Source organism: Podarcis erhardii, assembly GCF_964252035.2.
Source record: "Podarcis erhardii genome assembly, chromosome: 14".
NCBI lineage: Eukaryota > Metazoa > Chordata > Lepidosauria > Squamata > Lacertidae > Podarcis > Podarcis erhardii.
In genome coordinates, this window is record NC_138503.1 from 19,811,205 (window position 1) to 19,824,953 (window position 13,749).

At 45.9% G+C, this 13,749-nt stretch overlaps 1 protein-coding gene across 3 annotated transcripts in view; it reads left to right on the forward strand.

Moving 5' to 3' along the window:
* Window positions 1-13,749, forward strand: part of NTRK3 (neurotrophic receptor tyrosine kinase 3) — a 406,873-nt gene that overhangs the window by 170,673 nt on the left and 222,451 nt on the right. For all 3 annotated transcript variants that reach the window (XM_081838856.1, XM_081838857.1, XM_081838858.1), the window contains exons 6-8: window positions 6,921-7,063; window positions 7,316-7,457; window positions 11,047-11,343. In XM_081838856.1, the coding sequence (XP_081694982.1) occupies window positions 6,921-7,063; window positions 7,316-7,457; window positions 11,047-11,343 (582 nt within the window). The remainder of the gene's footprint in view (window positions 1-6,920; window positions 7,064-7,315; window positions 7,458-11,046; window positions 11,344-13,749) is intronic.

Consider the following 13,749-nt stretch of genomic DNA (forward strand, 5'->3'; position numbering starts at 1 on the left):
TTCAGGTTACAGACTCCTCTAACCCAGAAATAGTACCGCGGGTTAAGAACTTTGCTTCAGGATGCAAACAGAAATTGTGCTCCGGTGGCGCGGCAGCAGCAGGAGGCCCCATTTGCTAAAGTGGTGCTTCAGGTTAAGAACAGTTTTAGGTTAAGAACAGACCTCCGGAATGAATTAAGTACTTAACCCGAGGTACCACTGTAGATTATAATCCGTTAAAAAAAACCTTTCTCTTTGCATGAAGCCGATTTATAGGGATGGACAGATAAGTTCATTTCTGATTTATATCACTTTCTCCCGGGCTCACCATAAATCTGCATTAATCTGGGAAGATCCACTCAAAAATGTGAATGTAAATTTAATTCAGATTTTCTCCCATTTCTCAATGTATTAGCTCGGAATTGTTAAAGCGTATTGTTGATTCCTTGTTACTGAGCCAAGAAAGGGCGTTTAAACACTTGAGAAGGGCAAAATGGACTGAAAGTTTCATTTCCAGTCTGCACACCAGTCTAGGACAGGCTTCCCCAACCTGGTGCCCTCCAGATGTTTTCCCATTGATTCCTACCCATCACAAAGCTGTGGTGGAATAGACAATGCAGGTGTGCTGATGGGCATTGTAGTCCAAAACACCCAGAGGGCACCAGGTTGGGGAAAGCTAGGAAGTGTTGTAGAAAGGAGAGTGCTCTTCTGATTGGGTTCTGCTTGCAGAGTTCCCCGCAGGCATTTGATTAGCACTGTGAGGACAGGATGAGACTTTGTTCTGATGCAGCAGGCTGTTCTTATGTTCCAGTCAGTTTCTATTGGAATGCACAAAGTCTGAATTCCTCCAGCACCACAGATGTATACTGTCCACCTCAACACACACACACAAGCTGTTGCCTTCTCTTATTTACATAACCCTTCGAGTTTTGAGACGCCGTTTTTTGTTTCCCCCTTATCGCCATGATCATCAGGTTTCCCCTTAAACTTATTACCTTTGTTTCCCAGTGGAGTCTCTTGAGCTGTGAACAGCTGTAGCTTCTCAACCCCGTCCAGTGCTTCCCACAATTCCTTGTGGGTTTGCTGCTGCTTTGTTTGGAGGAGATATAAAGAGATGGAGTTATCAGCAACGATGCTCCTCTACCTACTCTCTTTGTGTGCCTCCTGGGTGGGAGTCCCTTGGGCAACAAAACACTGCAATCCATAGGTCAAGGAGGGGAAATATGTGGTCTTCCATCAGTCCCAGGCAGTGTGGCCAACCGCCAGGAGTGATGGGAGTTGTAGTCTAAGGTCATTTAGAGAGTCACAGGCATGGGGAATGATTCATAAATGTTCCCCATGCACTTTTCTCTCCAGACTTTGAAATTCTGAACACCCTGGTCTTGTTTACAAATTAAGGATGTTTTGTGGTAGTTGCTGCCCTGATATCAGTAGTGCGACTCCTGCAACACGTTGGCGATTAATGTACACGGAACAATAATTATACATACTTTATCAGCCTTCTGAGAAAAATACAAAACATTAAACAAAGCCACAAAGACTTGCGAACTACCCCGCCTAAAATGAACTTAAAATGTCTGGTTTCAATAGATTTTTCAAATGCTTAACTCAGTCTTTTAGATAAGTTCATGAAGATACCAACAAAGGGTGAGTTCGGTGATATTCACAATACCGAGAGATGCTAGTAGAATTGTAGATAAATGTTAATAAAGTTGTAGACAATGAAGTTGTAGACGACTGGGTGCTGGCGTTTTGCACCTGTTTTGCCCTGTATTTTTCTCAGAAGGTTGATAAAGGATGTATAATTATTGTTCTGTGTATATTAATCTCCAACGTGTTGCATGAGTCGCACTACTTCTATCAACAGCACAGGTTGCATTCTTCTAGCCCTGATATCAGTGGCTGCTAGTCATGCTGGCTGTGTTCTACCTCCACTGTCAGTGGCAATGTGCTTTGAATGACAGTTGCTGGAAACCTCAGGAAAGGGAGAGTGCCATTTCGCCCAGGTCCTACCTCCAGGCTTCCCACAAGCATCTGATTGGCCACTGTGTGAACAGGATGCTGGATTGGTTGGGATACCGGCTTGTTCCAGCGGGTCCTTCTCATATGTCCCCAAAGTTTCATGCAGAGCTGGACAATAAGCAAGCTTATTTTGCCACTGTTTGCAATTCCTTTGTTTTCTTCTTATCGTCCCTTTCCCTCTAGGCTATGGACGCAGCAGGTGCACGAATTAATAATAAAACATTTTTTTTGGGGGGGGGGCTAGATGACCCTTCCAGCTGTATGAGTCTATTACCTGATTGCATGCCTGAACGCATTACAATTCTCAATGCAAAATAAACCAACACTTTATTTATTTATTAAATTTGTCCGTTGCTTTATCTTGCTCAGGGCAACCCAAAGTCACTTGCAATCAACCAAAAAGACAGACAACCCTCTCCTTCACCTGCGTATAGATACATTAAAGCCAAGAGGAAAAGGGAAATACATTAAAAACATCCCACCCACTTCTAAGAGGCCACAGATAGTTAAAAGCCAAAGGCCTAGCTATAGAGTAAAGTTTTTGCCTGGTGCCTAAAGATATATGATGATGAGTTTCTCTGGGGAGAGTATTCCACAATCTTCATGCAATCCTACATGCAATAGTCTCAAGAATGTTTTAGTAATAGAAGAATGTAGGAAACTGCCTTTGTTGTCAGGATCTTCTCCCTTTTCTTCCTGTGCCCTCCCCATAATAGTCAGCATTCTGTGGCCATTGAGCAGGCTCTGTCCTCATGGGACTGTTTTTGCCATACAGACAAATCTAATTGGCTGTGCGGTGTCATCCTTCCTGTTGTACATTCCCTGCTTTACTGGGGACATCATGGAAGAAGATGAAGCCCCAATGTCCAGAAATAGTGCAAAAGTAGCAGACATGGGGTGGGAACAATTGCTGCCACTTGCTGCCAATAGTAGCAGAAAAGAGTTATTTTGGAGTTCTGGGCAGGGAATGAGTTGCTTGCTTGCCCAAAACCTACCTTTCACCTTGGAAATGTTGGTGCATGAAAGCAATACACTACCTGTAAGCAGTCCCTGGCTTGTTGAACCTGATTTTCCTGATTTCCTGGGTCTGCATCAAAACTGGAGTTCCCAGGAAGCCCCTGGATAATGGGCTAGCTTGGTGAAGCTGTGTCAAGTTTGTTTTGTGTAGAAACGTAGGAAGCTGCCTTGTATTGAGTGAGAGCATTGGTCCATCTATCTCAGTTTTGTCTGCACTGACTGGCAGTTGGCTCTCCAGGCCTGCAGGCTGGGTTCTCTCACAGAGATGCCAGGGATCAAACCTGGGGCCTTCTGCATGCAAATCAGATGCTCTGCCACTGCGCTATGGTCCTTCCCCAGTGTGTTATGGCCCGGCGCCACGGAATATGTATAGCAGAACTTGATAAATAGCTCTATCTTCTGCCTGGCTTGCTTCAGAAGGCCTTTAGGGCTTTTCAGTTCAACTCGTTTGCACCGAGGTCAAATGTACTGTATCTAAACCTGACAAGAGCATTGTGCACGCTCCTCTTTAAAATCAGCGATATAAGAAATTTTGCAACTTTCCTTCACAGCTTCTACTACTGCCTCTCTGCCAGCGAGTCAATGGCAGAAGTGGGATTGAAGGTTAGATGCTTGCTTATTTGTAGCTGCCTCTGTTGTGTCTCTGAAAGAGCCACTGCTCTGGTCGGGGCACCTCAAAGCATAGAAGCAAACCCAAAACAAGGACTCATAGAAAACTCTAGGGAATGTGGGTTCTTCTGAGGACAGCCAAGTCCTTGGGGGAAGAGTGAGAACTTAGGGATGGAGCTACCTGTCCAGGGGGAAAAAAACAACACACACACACACACTTGTATTTTGCATGCAGTTTCTTGCCTGAATAAGAGTACAGTGGTACCTCAGGTTACAGATGCTTCAGGTTACAGACTCCACTAATCCAGAAATAGTACCTCTGCTTAAGAACTTTGCTTCAGGATGAGAACAGAAATCATGCTCTGGCGGCGCAGCGGCAGCTAGAGGCCCCATTAGCTAAAGTGGTACTTCAGGTTAAGAACAGTTTCAGGTTAAGAACGGACCTCCAGAACGAATTAAGTTCTTAACCCGTGGTACCACTGTATTCCGTGTTGCTTCCTTGTATCTGCCACAAGTTAAAGGGATAGTCACCTGTCCAGGGACTAGGAATGGGGGAGAATTTCAATTCAGGTCACATGTAGAGATGAACTTGCCTAATTCACAAACAATGCACAAACTGAAATGCAGCCATTTTTGGAAATTCCAGATTTTGCACTGCAGCTCTCCACCAAGGAATGGTGCACACATGTATATACTAAAGCATAAAAATGTATCTGGGGAAACAACATGCAGAAATGTTTTCTGTTAGGGAAAATTGCTTTGCATAATTATGAATATTGTATGCAAAATTGCATACAGAATATGCTTACGTAGAAGGAATTTGCACTAAAATGCTGATAATTTTTTGCGAGGACTTAAAGAAAAAAAAGATCTGCAAACTGATCTGAATATGTGGAGAATTGAAATTGAGACTGGAGAAGTGAGAAACTGAAATTGACCGATTTCTGCTATCTCTGACAGGGACCACTCAAATCCTGTAGCTGGACTTGTGTACATAATTGGGTAGGTAGAGAGCACACTGTATTTCTCTTCCTACCTTTACTCCCTCCCCCAGTTATAGAGCTCCTAGGAATTGCACGTGTTAAAACATCTCCCAACTTTGCTAAAGACAACCATACACTTTTCTGCCCCCCTCCCCTTTTTATTAAATGTTGGAAGTGGGCTGGGATAGCTGCATGAAGGTGAGCCAAAAGGGATTTGGGAGACAACTGAAAATTCCTCAGCAAATTGGAGGAGTAATCTTTGAGGATTAAGAAATCCTTCGTGAGCAAAGTAGCAGGCTGGGAAGACCTCTCTGGCTACGATCTGGAGTAGATTTATGTACATTAATTTCCTGAGATTATGGGGTGAACAGTTTCCCTGACCTCCCTGCCCCCACACCACTCCCCATCACAACTGGAGAGAGATCTCCCTGCTGATATCTTTCCCTTCCAAAATGGAACTCTTCCGTCTCACGACAGTGGTTCAACGTGAAAGCGGTTTTCAGAGAATTTTACAACTGAGCCTCACATTTGTGATCCAAGAAGCTGGTGGAGCTTGCCAAGTTAATTAGCCCTGGTATTTCCAATGTCCGGGCTGTGAGTGTGGTTGCTTAATAGAGCCAAAATGGTACCATCCAAGTACAAGAAGGAGATATATGTAGGCTTGGGGAGAAAACCAGGGTTCTAGAAATGCAAAACCAGCCACTTCCAAGAAGGGATGAGCATGTTCAGCGGCTGTGGAATGCTGAATGCCCATTTAAGGTGAGGATAGTGTGGAGGTGAGGGAGTGACATGGGACAGATAAGCAAAAATGGGCCATTTCCCTTTCAGTGGGAATTATCCAATGTTTCTATTGCTAGAAATGCCCATCTCTGCTCCAAATTCAGCCTCAGACTATAAGAAGAGACTTGCTGGATGGGGTCAAAAGGTCCATCTATTCCAGCATCTTCTCACGGTGGTCGATGCCTATAGGAAACCTGCTAGCTGGACATAAACACAGCAGCACTCGGCTCACCTGAAGTTCCCAGCAACTGGCATTCAGGACATAATGCAGGCATAGGCAAACTCAGCCCTCCAGATGTTTTGGGACTACAATTCCCATCACCCCAGACCAATGGTCCTGCTAGTTAGGGGTCATGGGAGTTGTAGTCCCAAAACATCTGGAGGGCCAAGTTTACCTATGCCTGACATAATGCCTCCAACAGCAGAGGCAGTACATAGCCATTGATAGCCTTGTCCTCCATGAATTTCTCTAATCCCCTTTTAAAGCAATCTATAAAGACCTAAGGCATTCCAATCCATGGGTTGTTCAACTTCCTCTGTGGTGGCCTTGGATAGGAACACATCGCCCATCCCTTCTCCATCTTGCTTGAGGATGCATTGAGTGATGTCTTTGCTGGCTGCTCCCCCATCAGCTGATACTGCTTGGTCCACCTGGTTAGTAATAGACAGGTGGTGCCTTGGGCTGCTTTCTGCCATGAAGTTCAAGCTGCTCTTCTATTCACACGCCTCTTTTAGGGTACCCCTCACATTCCTTGTTTTGAGGAGCAATGTGGAAATCTTCCATTCTTAGATCTCTCTGATTTTTGAGGTGTCTTGGAGCACATGCATTGACATTCCAGGTTTCATGTGCCTTATGGAGCTAACCTAACAACCTGGATTTCTTCTATGGATGAATCCATCAATCCTGGGTATATTATGTAAGGTGTGCCAGGCAGAGTCTGTCTTCCTTCTCACTCATTGCTCCTCTCTGAAGCATTTGATGCAATTCTTGTCCCATCGGCCCTCTCCTGTCATATACAGGTGCCTGCTCTCCTATCCTCTTTTTCCAGGATGTCCTCATTTTCCAGGGGTAAAATTTGAGACAAATTGCATTCATTTGCTTTGAATGGCCGTCATAGCTTCCTCTTTTTTGCTCTTCAAAATATGACAACCCTGTGACTTGACTCTAAGGACCAGCAAGGGAGTCTCCTGCTGCTCCTGCAAGATCTCTCTCAATAGCATGCAGTCCTATAAAAAAGGAGGATCTGAAGCCATTCTGAACCAGGTTTGAATAAGGGTCATAGCTCAGTCCTTAGAACATCCACTTTGCATGCAGAAGGCCCCAGGTTTAATCTGCAGCATCTTCAGGTAGGGCTGAAATCCTGGGAAGCTGCTTCCATTCATTGCAGACAATGGCTTGACTCAGTGTAAGGCAGCTTCTTACCTTCCTAGATTAGGAACCGGAGGTTTGAACCCTGGTGCTTGCAGTGGCATGTCTTAGTTGAACACCATCTTGACACAGATGCTTTTGTGTTGGTTTGGCTTCTTTAGATCTGCCTGAAATCAGTGTCAGCCATGTGAATCTGACTGTGTGTGAGGGGGAAAATGCTGTCATCACCTGCAATGGTTCTGGCTCACCCCTTCCTGATGTCGACTGGATGGTGGTAAATCTACGCTCAATCAACACTCATCAGGTAGGATGCTAAATCCAGGTGCTTTTCTGCTTTAATCTCCCAGTGAACTTCTCTGTATATATGGAGGATCCCCAGTTTAATATTAGTTGGCCTTCAATGCCCATCAAATTTGTTAAAGATGTGCACGATGCATGGTAATCTATATGGTAGGTTTCTCTTGATCCAGGGGCACAAATTGGCCAAGGGTTCAGCAGTTCTTTTGTGTGTGTGTGTTTTTAAACATTCCTCCCCTTCTCTCTCGGTTATTTTTAGACAAACGCCAACTGGACCAATGTCCATTCCATCAATCTAACCCTGGTGAATGTCACGAGTGAGGACAACGGGTTTCTGTTGACGTGTATTGCTGAGAACGTGGTGGGGATGTCTAATGCAAGTGTGCTCCTCACTGTATATTGTAAGTTAATGGGGAAAGGGAAAGGTGAGGGTTCATGGGAGACAGAGAGGGAGGGCAATGACATGGAAAGTATTCATTTGAACACACAGCACACAAAAACTTAGATCTTGATGCATGGCAATTCTACACTAGAAACACATTCCATATCTATCATAGAATTCCCAAAGTAGAAGTGGGAATTGTTCTGCAAGGGTGCTGAGATTTCTCCAGGGTTCCTCAGAGTGAAAGAGAAGATACTACTAATAGACATACCCACTCTCTCAACCAACATGCAGCTTAGGCGCAGCCAGAGGAGGCTGGTCCAGTAGGGCAGACGAGGCACTGCCCCACTGACCGCCATTTGTCCTCAACTATTCCTTACCTGGGGATGTGGGTGGCACTGTGGGTTAAACCACAGAGCCTAGGACTTGCCGATCAGAAGGTCGGCGGTTCGAATCCCCGCGATGGGGTGAGCTCCCGTTGCTCGGTCCCTGCTCCTGCCAACCTAGCAGTTCGAGAGCACGTCAAAGTGCAAATAGATAAATAGGTACCACTCCGGCGGGAAGGTAAACAGCGTTTCCATGAACTGCTCTGGTTCGCCAGAAGTGGCTTAGTCATGCTGGCCACATGACCCGGAAGCTGTACATCGGCTCCCTCGGCCAATAAAGCAAGATGAGTGCCGCAACCCCAGAGTCGGTCATGACTGGACCTAATAGTCAGGGGTCCCTTTACCTTTATTCCTTACCTACTTATGTATGCATTAAGAGTGATCCAGTTGCTGCCAATGTAGAGATTAAGTGCATCCACAACAGGGAGAGGCTGACTAGAAGGAGGCAAGGGCAGAGCAGTAAATCATACAGAGATGCATCAGGTACACTCCTTTGAAGTTGGGGATTTTGGCCACATGGGAGACTTCAGTATTTGTGTTATTTTCTCTTGGAACACGCTGAACTGTTCTGCCGTGGTTTACAGATTTGGAAATTGCTGCCCAGGAGACTGTTGAGTGTTGCAGTAGCTTCCTACATCTGTAAACATTTTCCCATGGGTCAAATCCTTGAGAATCTTTCCTAATATGTGCACACTTCCTTAACACTCTTCTCCCCACCCCCAGAGGCTTGCGAATGGCAGAGAATTACCTTCCACGCTCCAGCCTGCCCATGTATGCCTGTGCGCTTCAGTTTTATGTGCAGAGCAGCAGCTGAGTGGAATTCCATAAGTGCGTAGCGAGATAGTCAGAAATGAAATATTGAAGAGGGGACAGAAGATTCTCCACCTTTGTAATGCTCACAGTCCTGCCCAATGGCTAAAAGGTGCATCATGTTCCCCGCTGGGATGCACAGCCAAACTCCATTAGGATATATGTATGCTCGCCATGATGTATGTCAGCTTAAAGCTGTATCGTACTCGCAACATAAGTATTATGACCTGAAATAATAGAGTATGGAGGATGTAGCAGGGGGTCTGTTCTCTACACTGAAAGCCAGTGTGGTGTAGTGGTCAGAGTGCTGGATGAACACCTGGGAGACCAGGGTTCAAATCTCCACTCAGCCATGAATCTCACTGGGTGACCTTGGGCCAGTCACAACTTCTGGGCTTAACCTACCACACAGAGTGGTTGTGGGAATTAAATGAGAAGGGGGAGAACCATGTACGCTACTTTGAGCACCTTGGAGAAAAAGGTAGGATGTAAATGTGATCTGTCAGTCGGTGGCGTAAGAAGGGGGGTGCGGTCCGCCCCAGGTGTCACCACTGGGGGGGGGGTGACCACAGGGCCTGGCCTGCAGCACGCCTGAGCCACACATCTCTCCTGGGGAGAGACACGGTGGCTCGGGCATCTGCAGCCTCCATGCTGCCCAAAATGGCAATGTGGGGCTTGCAGACTCCATGGAGGTTCCACGCGACATGCTCTGCCCCGGCTTTCCCTACCCTGTGGGCGGCTTGCCCTGCCTCCAGGTGCAGGGCATTAGCACTGCCCTGGGTGCCCGAGCAGCTAGCTACACTGTCAGTCAAACATTTCTCACCACTCTGCACAGGGGCTATCCGTAGAATGCTTTTAGAAGCAGCCATTTTGCCACTCAGAATCTCACTTGTCCTTATCTAACCTTCCCCCCCCCCTTGTATTCCATCTCCAAATGTGTGCAGTGACAAGTGTTGGGTACTCCAATGAACAAAGAGATTGGAGATATTTGTGAACCTGAATGTTGCTCCAATACCTTGTTGTGTATTGGTTGTACAGGATACCCATAACCTGCATTAAAATTCTACTTCCATGGTGAGGCATGGACGTCACTAGATTAGAACTGCTATAAGCCATGACTGTTAGCCAGGCTGCCAGAGACTGGTGGGAGTTGGAGTCCAACAACCCCTGGGAGGCCACAGGTGCCCTATTGCTGCTTTCCTGCATCCACAAGAATGCCTTTAAGTTGGAATAGGAAGTGGGGAACCCTGTCAACAAATCCTGCCCTACCAACCCTGCCTACCAGCTACACCAACCAATCCTGCCAACCTCCCCTGCCCAGCCAAGCTGGACTGTAGATTCTGCAGAATAAGGAACCTGCAATCTTCTGGGTGCTGTCATGCTGTAACACCTATCAGTCCTAGTTAGCATGACCAAGGGTCAATGGGGGTTCTGGTCCAGGGATGGGGAACCTTTCTCAGGTCAATGGGCACATTCTCTTCTGAGCTACCTTCCAGAGGCCAAAAGGGGATGAAGCAACAAATGCAAATTTTATCTTTGGTACAGAAGGCTATTTTTCTGCAAACAGTCAAAAATCCTCTTCATCCAGAGGAAGCATTATCAGACTCATTTTAGACAGACAAAGACAGGATAAGAAGCAGGGCTAGTGAGAGGGGTGGTCTGGGAAGAGTTCTGAAGGCCAGGCAGAGGTTCCCCACCCATTCTGGTCTAACAACATCCGGAAGAGTAAGAGTAAGAGTTTGAATTTGATATCCTGCTTTATCACTACCCGAAAGAGTCTCAAAGTGGCTAACATTCTCCTTTCCCTTCCTCCCCCACAACAAACCCTTTGTGAGGTGAGTGAGGCTGAGAGACTTCAGAGAAGTGTGACTAGCCCAAGGTCACCCAGCAGCTGCATGTGGAGGAGCGGGGAAGCGAACCTGGTTCACCAGATTATGAGTCCACCACTCTTAACCACTACACCACACTGGCTCACTGCTTCTCCACTCCTGTCCTAAATAAGAGGCATTTTAGAATTGTAGAGATGGAAGGGGCCACGAGGGTCATCAAGTCCAACTTCTTGCAATGCAGGATTATTTTGCCCAACATGGTGCTCGAACCCCTGACCCTGAGATTATGAGTCTCCTGCTCTACCAACTGAGCCATCCCAGAGCTTTCCTTGCAGGTTGTGAAAGTAGTGACTGCATTTTGCAGGTGGGGGCAGAGTTCAAGGACGAATGTCCCTCACCACACCAAAGAAAAAAGAGGAGAGAGAGTTTCCTCTTTATATTTTACCTTGTACCCTCAAAAACTTTTTGCAAGTTAGGTCCACCTTCCCTCCTTTCATATTTCCCAGAAAGCCGAGGCTGTTGAGACTGTGCTGTCCTTTGTAGGCTGCCATTTTCATGTTGCCTTTTGTCTTCCCTTGCTCAGATCCTCCCCGGGTGATCAGCTTATTGGAGCCCATCCGCCACATGGAACACTGCATTGAGTTTTCGGTGCACGGGAACCCTCCGCCCCAAATCCATTGGCTCTACAATGGCCAGATTCTCAGGGAGACAGAGTTCATCCGCATGGAGTTCTTCCAGGAGGGGGAAGTGTCCGATGGCTGCTTGCTCTTCAACCACCCGACGCACTACAACAATGGCAACTACACCATCGTCGCCACCAACTACCTGGGAACGGCCAACCAGACAGTCAGAGGGCACTTCCTGGAGAAACCCTTTCCAAGTGAGAGACTGACAGCTTGCAATCTTGCAGCTCCTCTCCCCCACCCCTCTTCTTTTCTGTCCCTGAGGAGAAACTCACAGACTAGAAGAACCTCAGAGGGCTCCAAAATTACCAACTCTGATGAGATCTGTGGCTGAACTGAGGCTGTGAAAAGCCTCCCCCCTCCCTTAACCTAGGCCTGAGATTTGGGGCCCCAGCTCAGCTCTGACCCAGGCTGACTGGGAAACACCTGAGCTGGCCTGAATCCAGTCCAGAGTTGTTCAAGAATCAATTCCTTTTCACTGGGAACTCTGGGCCTTGTAGCTGTGAGAGGCAGAATACGGCTCTCCATACAATTCTCACCATCCTTAACAAACTGTAACTCCCAGGATTCTTTGGGGGAAGCCTGGGTTGTGTAACACATACCCTCCAACATTTCTCCAGTGAAACTAGGGACAACCTATTCCATCATCATCATCATCATCATTATTATTATCATCATCATCATCATCATCATCATCATTATCATCATCCCACCCATCTTACTGGGTTGCCCTAGCCACTCTGGGCAGTTTCCAACATATTTAAAAACATAGTAAAACATTAAACATTTAAAAGCTTCCCTATAAAGGTCTGCCTTCAGATGTCTTCCGAAGGTTGTATAGTTACTTCTTGGCTTGTGGGGGATCGCATATCTCCATACCCTCCAACATTTTTCTGTTGAAAACAGGGATGTCCTAAGGAAAAGTGGGACATTCCAGGATCAAATCAGAAACCGGGATGGCTTCTGTAAATGCCGGACTGTTCCCGGAAAATAGAGACACTTGGGAGGGTCTGTTAATGTGGTGTCATAGTGCTTTAAATGTGTGGGGTGAATGTGGCCTATATTTTTTCCCTCTTGCTCTTTCCCCCTCTCCACAAGAGGACACAACAAGCAATTTTACATTACTGCAATCTAGGAGAAAGAGAAACAGGGCCCTTGCAGTGCCTTCCAATTTTGGCTTAAGCAGGCCCCTGTAGAATTAGATTTCGCAGGCATAGGCATGCTTGCTGCCGTCTGGAATGCTGCTGTGAGAAAGAGGAGCGCCCTTTGCTGTCTCCCACAGCCCTGTCTCCCACAGCAAAATAGGACATTTTGCTATATTTAGAGAGTGCGATACCAATGGTATTCTAATTTATTATTTATACCTCGCTATACATGAAGCCCTCACTGCAGATGAGATATAGCCCATTAAAAGTGGAATCCTTCCCTTGGAGAACAAGCTATCTGTTGAGGTCCCAGCCGTCTTAGACTGGAGCAGAGAAATTATATTTGGGGCTTGGAGGCTGATAAGCTTTCTGGCAAAGGACTAGTTCACACAAGCAGCAAATGAGGTTCTAAGACCATTTATGGGCTCGCACCACTGGCTGGGGGGAAGGAAAGTTGAGACTATCGAAAACAACTCCTGGTTTGTGCAAAATTATCTCACTAGGGGACAACCTATGCAAGAACTCACCCCACCCCTAGCACAACATATTAGTTCTATGTGTGCAGAGAGGCTTATTTAAATATGTATATAATGGGGAAAATTTATCATTTATTTATTGAATTTCTACCCCGCTCTTCCATCTGAAAAAGGAACCCAGGGTGGCAGTGATGCAATCCAGTTTTCAGTTATGCAATTATCTATTTCAGGGGTAGGGAGCCTGAAGCAGACCCTACAAGTGTTCCTATTTGCCATGGACTGCTGTCCCAGTTTCTGATTTGATCCCAGAATGTCCCACTTTTCCTTAGGATGTCCCTATTTTCATTGGAGAAATGTTGTAGGGTATGGAATTATGTGACCCCCTGAGCCAAGGAGATTAGTACCGTATTTACGCGAATCTAATGCACTATCAAATCTAATGCGGACATCAGTTTTCAAAACCTTGAAACCGAAAAAGTATTTGCTGGCGAATGTAAATGTGCCATCAAATCTAATGCACACCCTAATTTTCGTGATGTAATTTGGCCAAAAAAAGCTGTGCATTACATTTGAGTAAGTACAGCAACTATACAACCTTTAGAAGACATCTGAAGGCAGCCCTGTATAGGGAAGGTTTAAAATGTTTAATGTTTTATTCAGTGCTTTTTTAAAAAAAAAAATGTTTAGGGGTACTCTCATTTTGACTCAAGAAAATCACCATTTTATAGTTCAAATCGGGGAAAATAAATACAGTAAATGGACAAAAGTACAAAGATCCACAAAATGTTTAGGGGTATGCATACCCCTGCATCCCCCCAGAAAAAAGCAGTAGTTTTATTTTTTTTATTTGTGTGTGTGTGTTTTATTATATACAGTGGTACCTCGGGTTAAGTACTTAATTCGTTCCGGAGGTCCTTTCTTAACCTGAAACTGTTCTTAACCTGAAGCACCACTTTAGCTAATGGGGCCTCCTGCTGCCGCC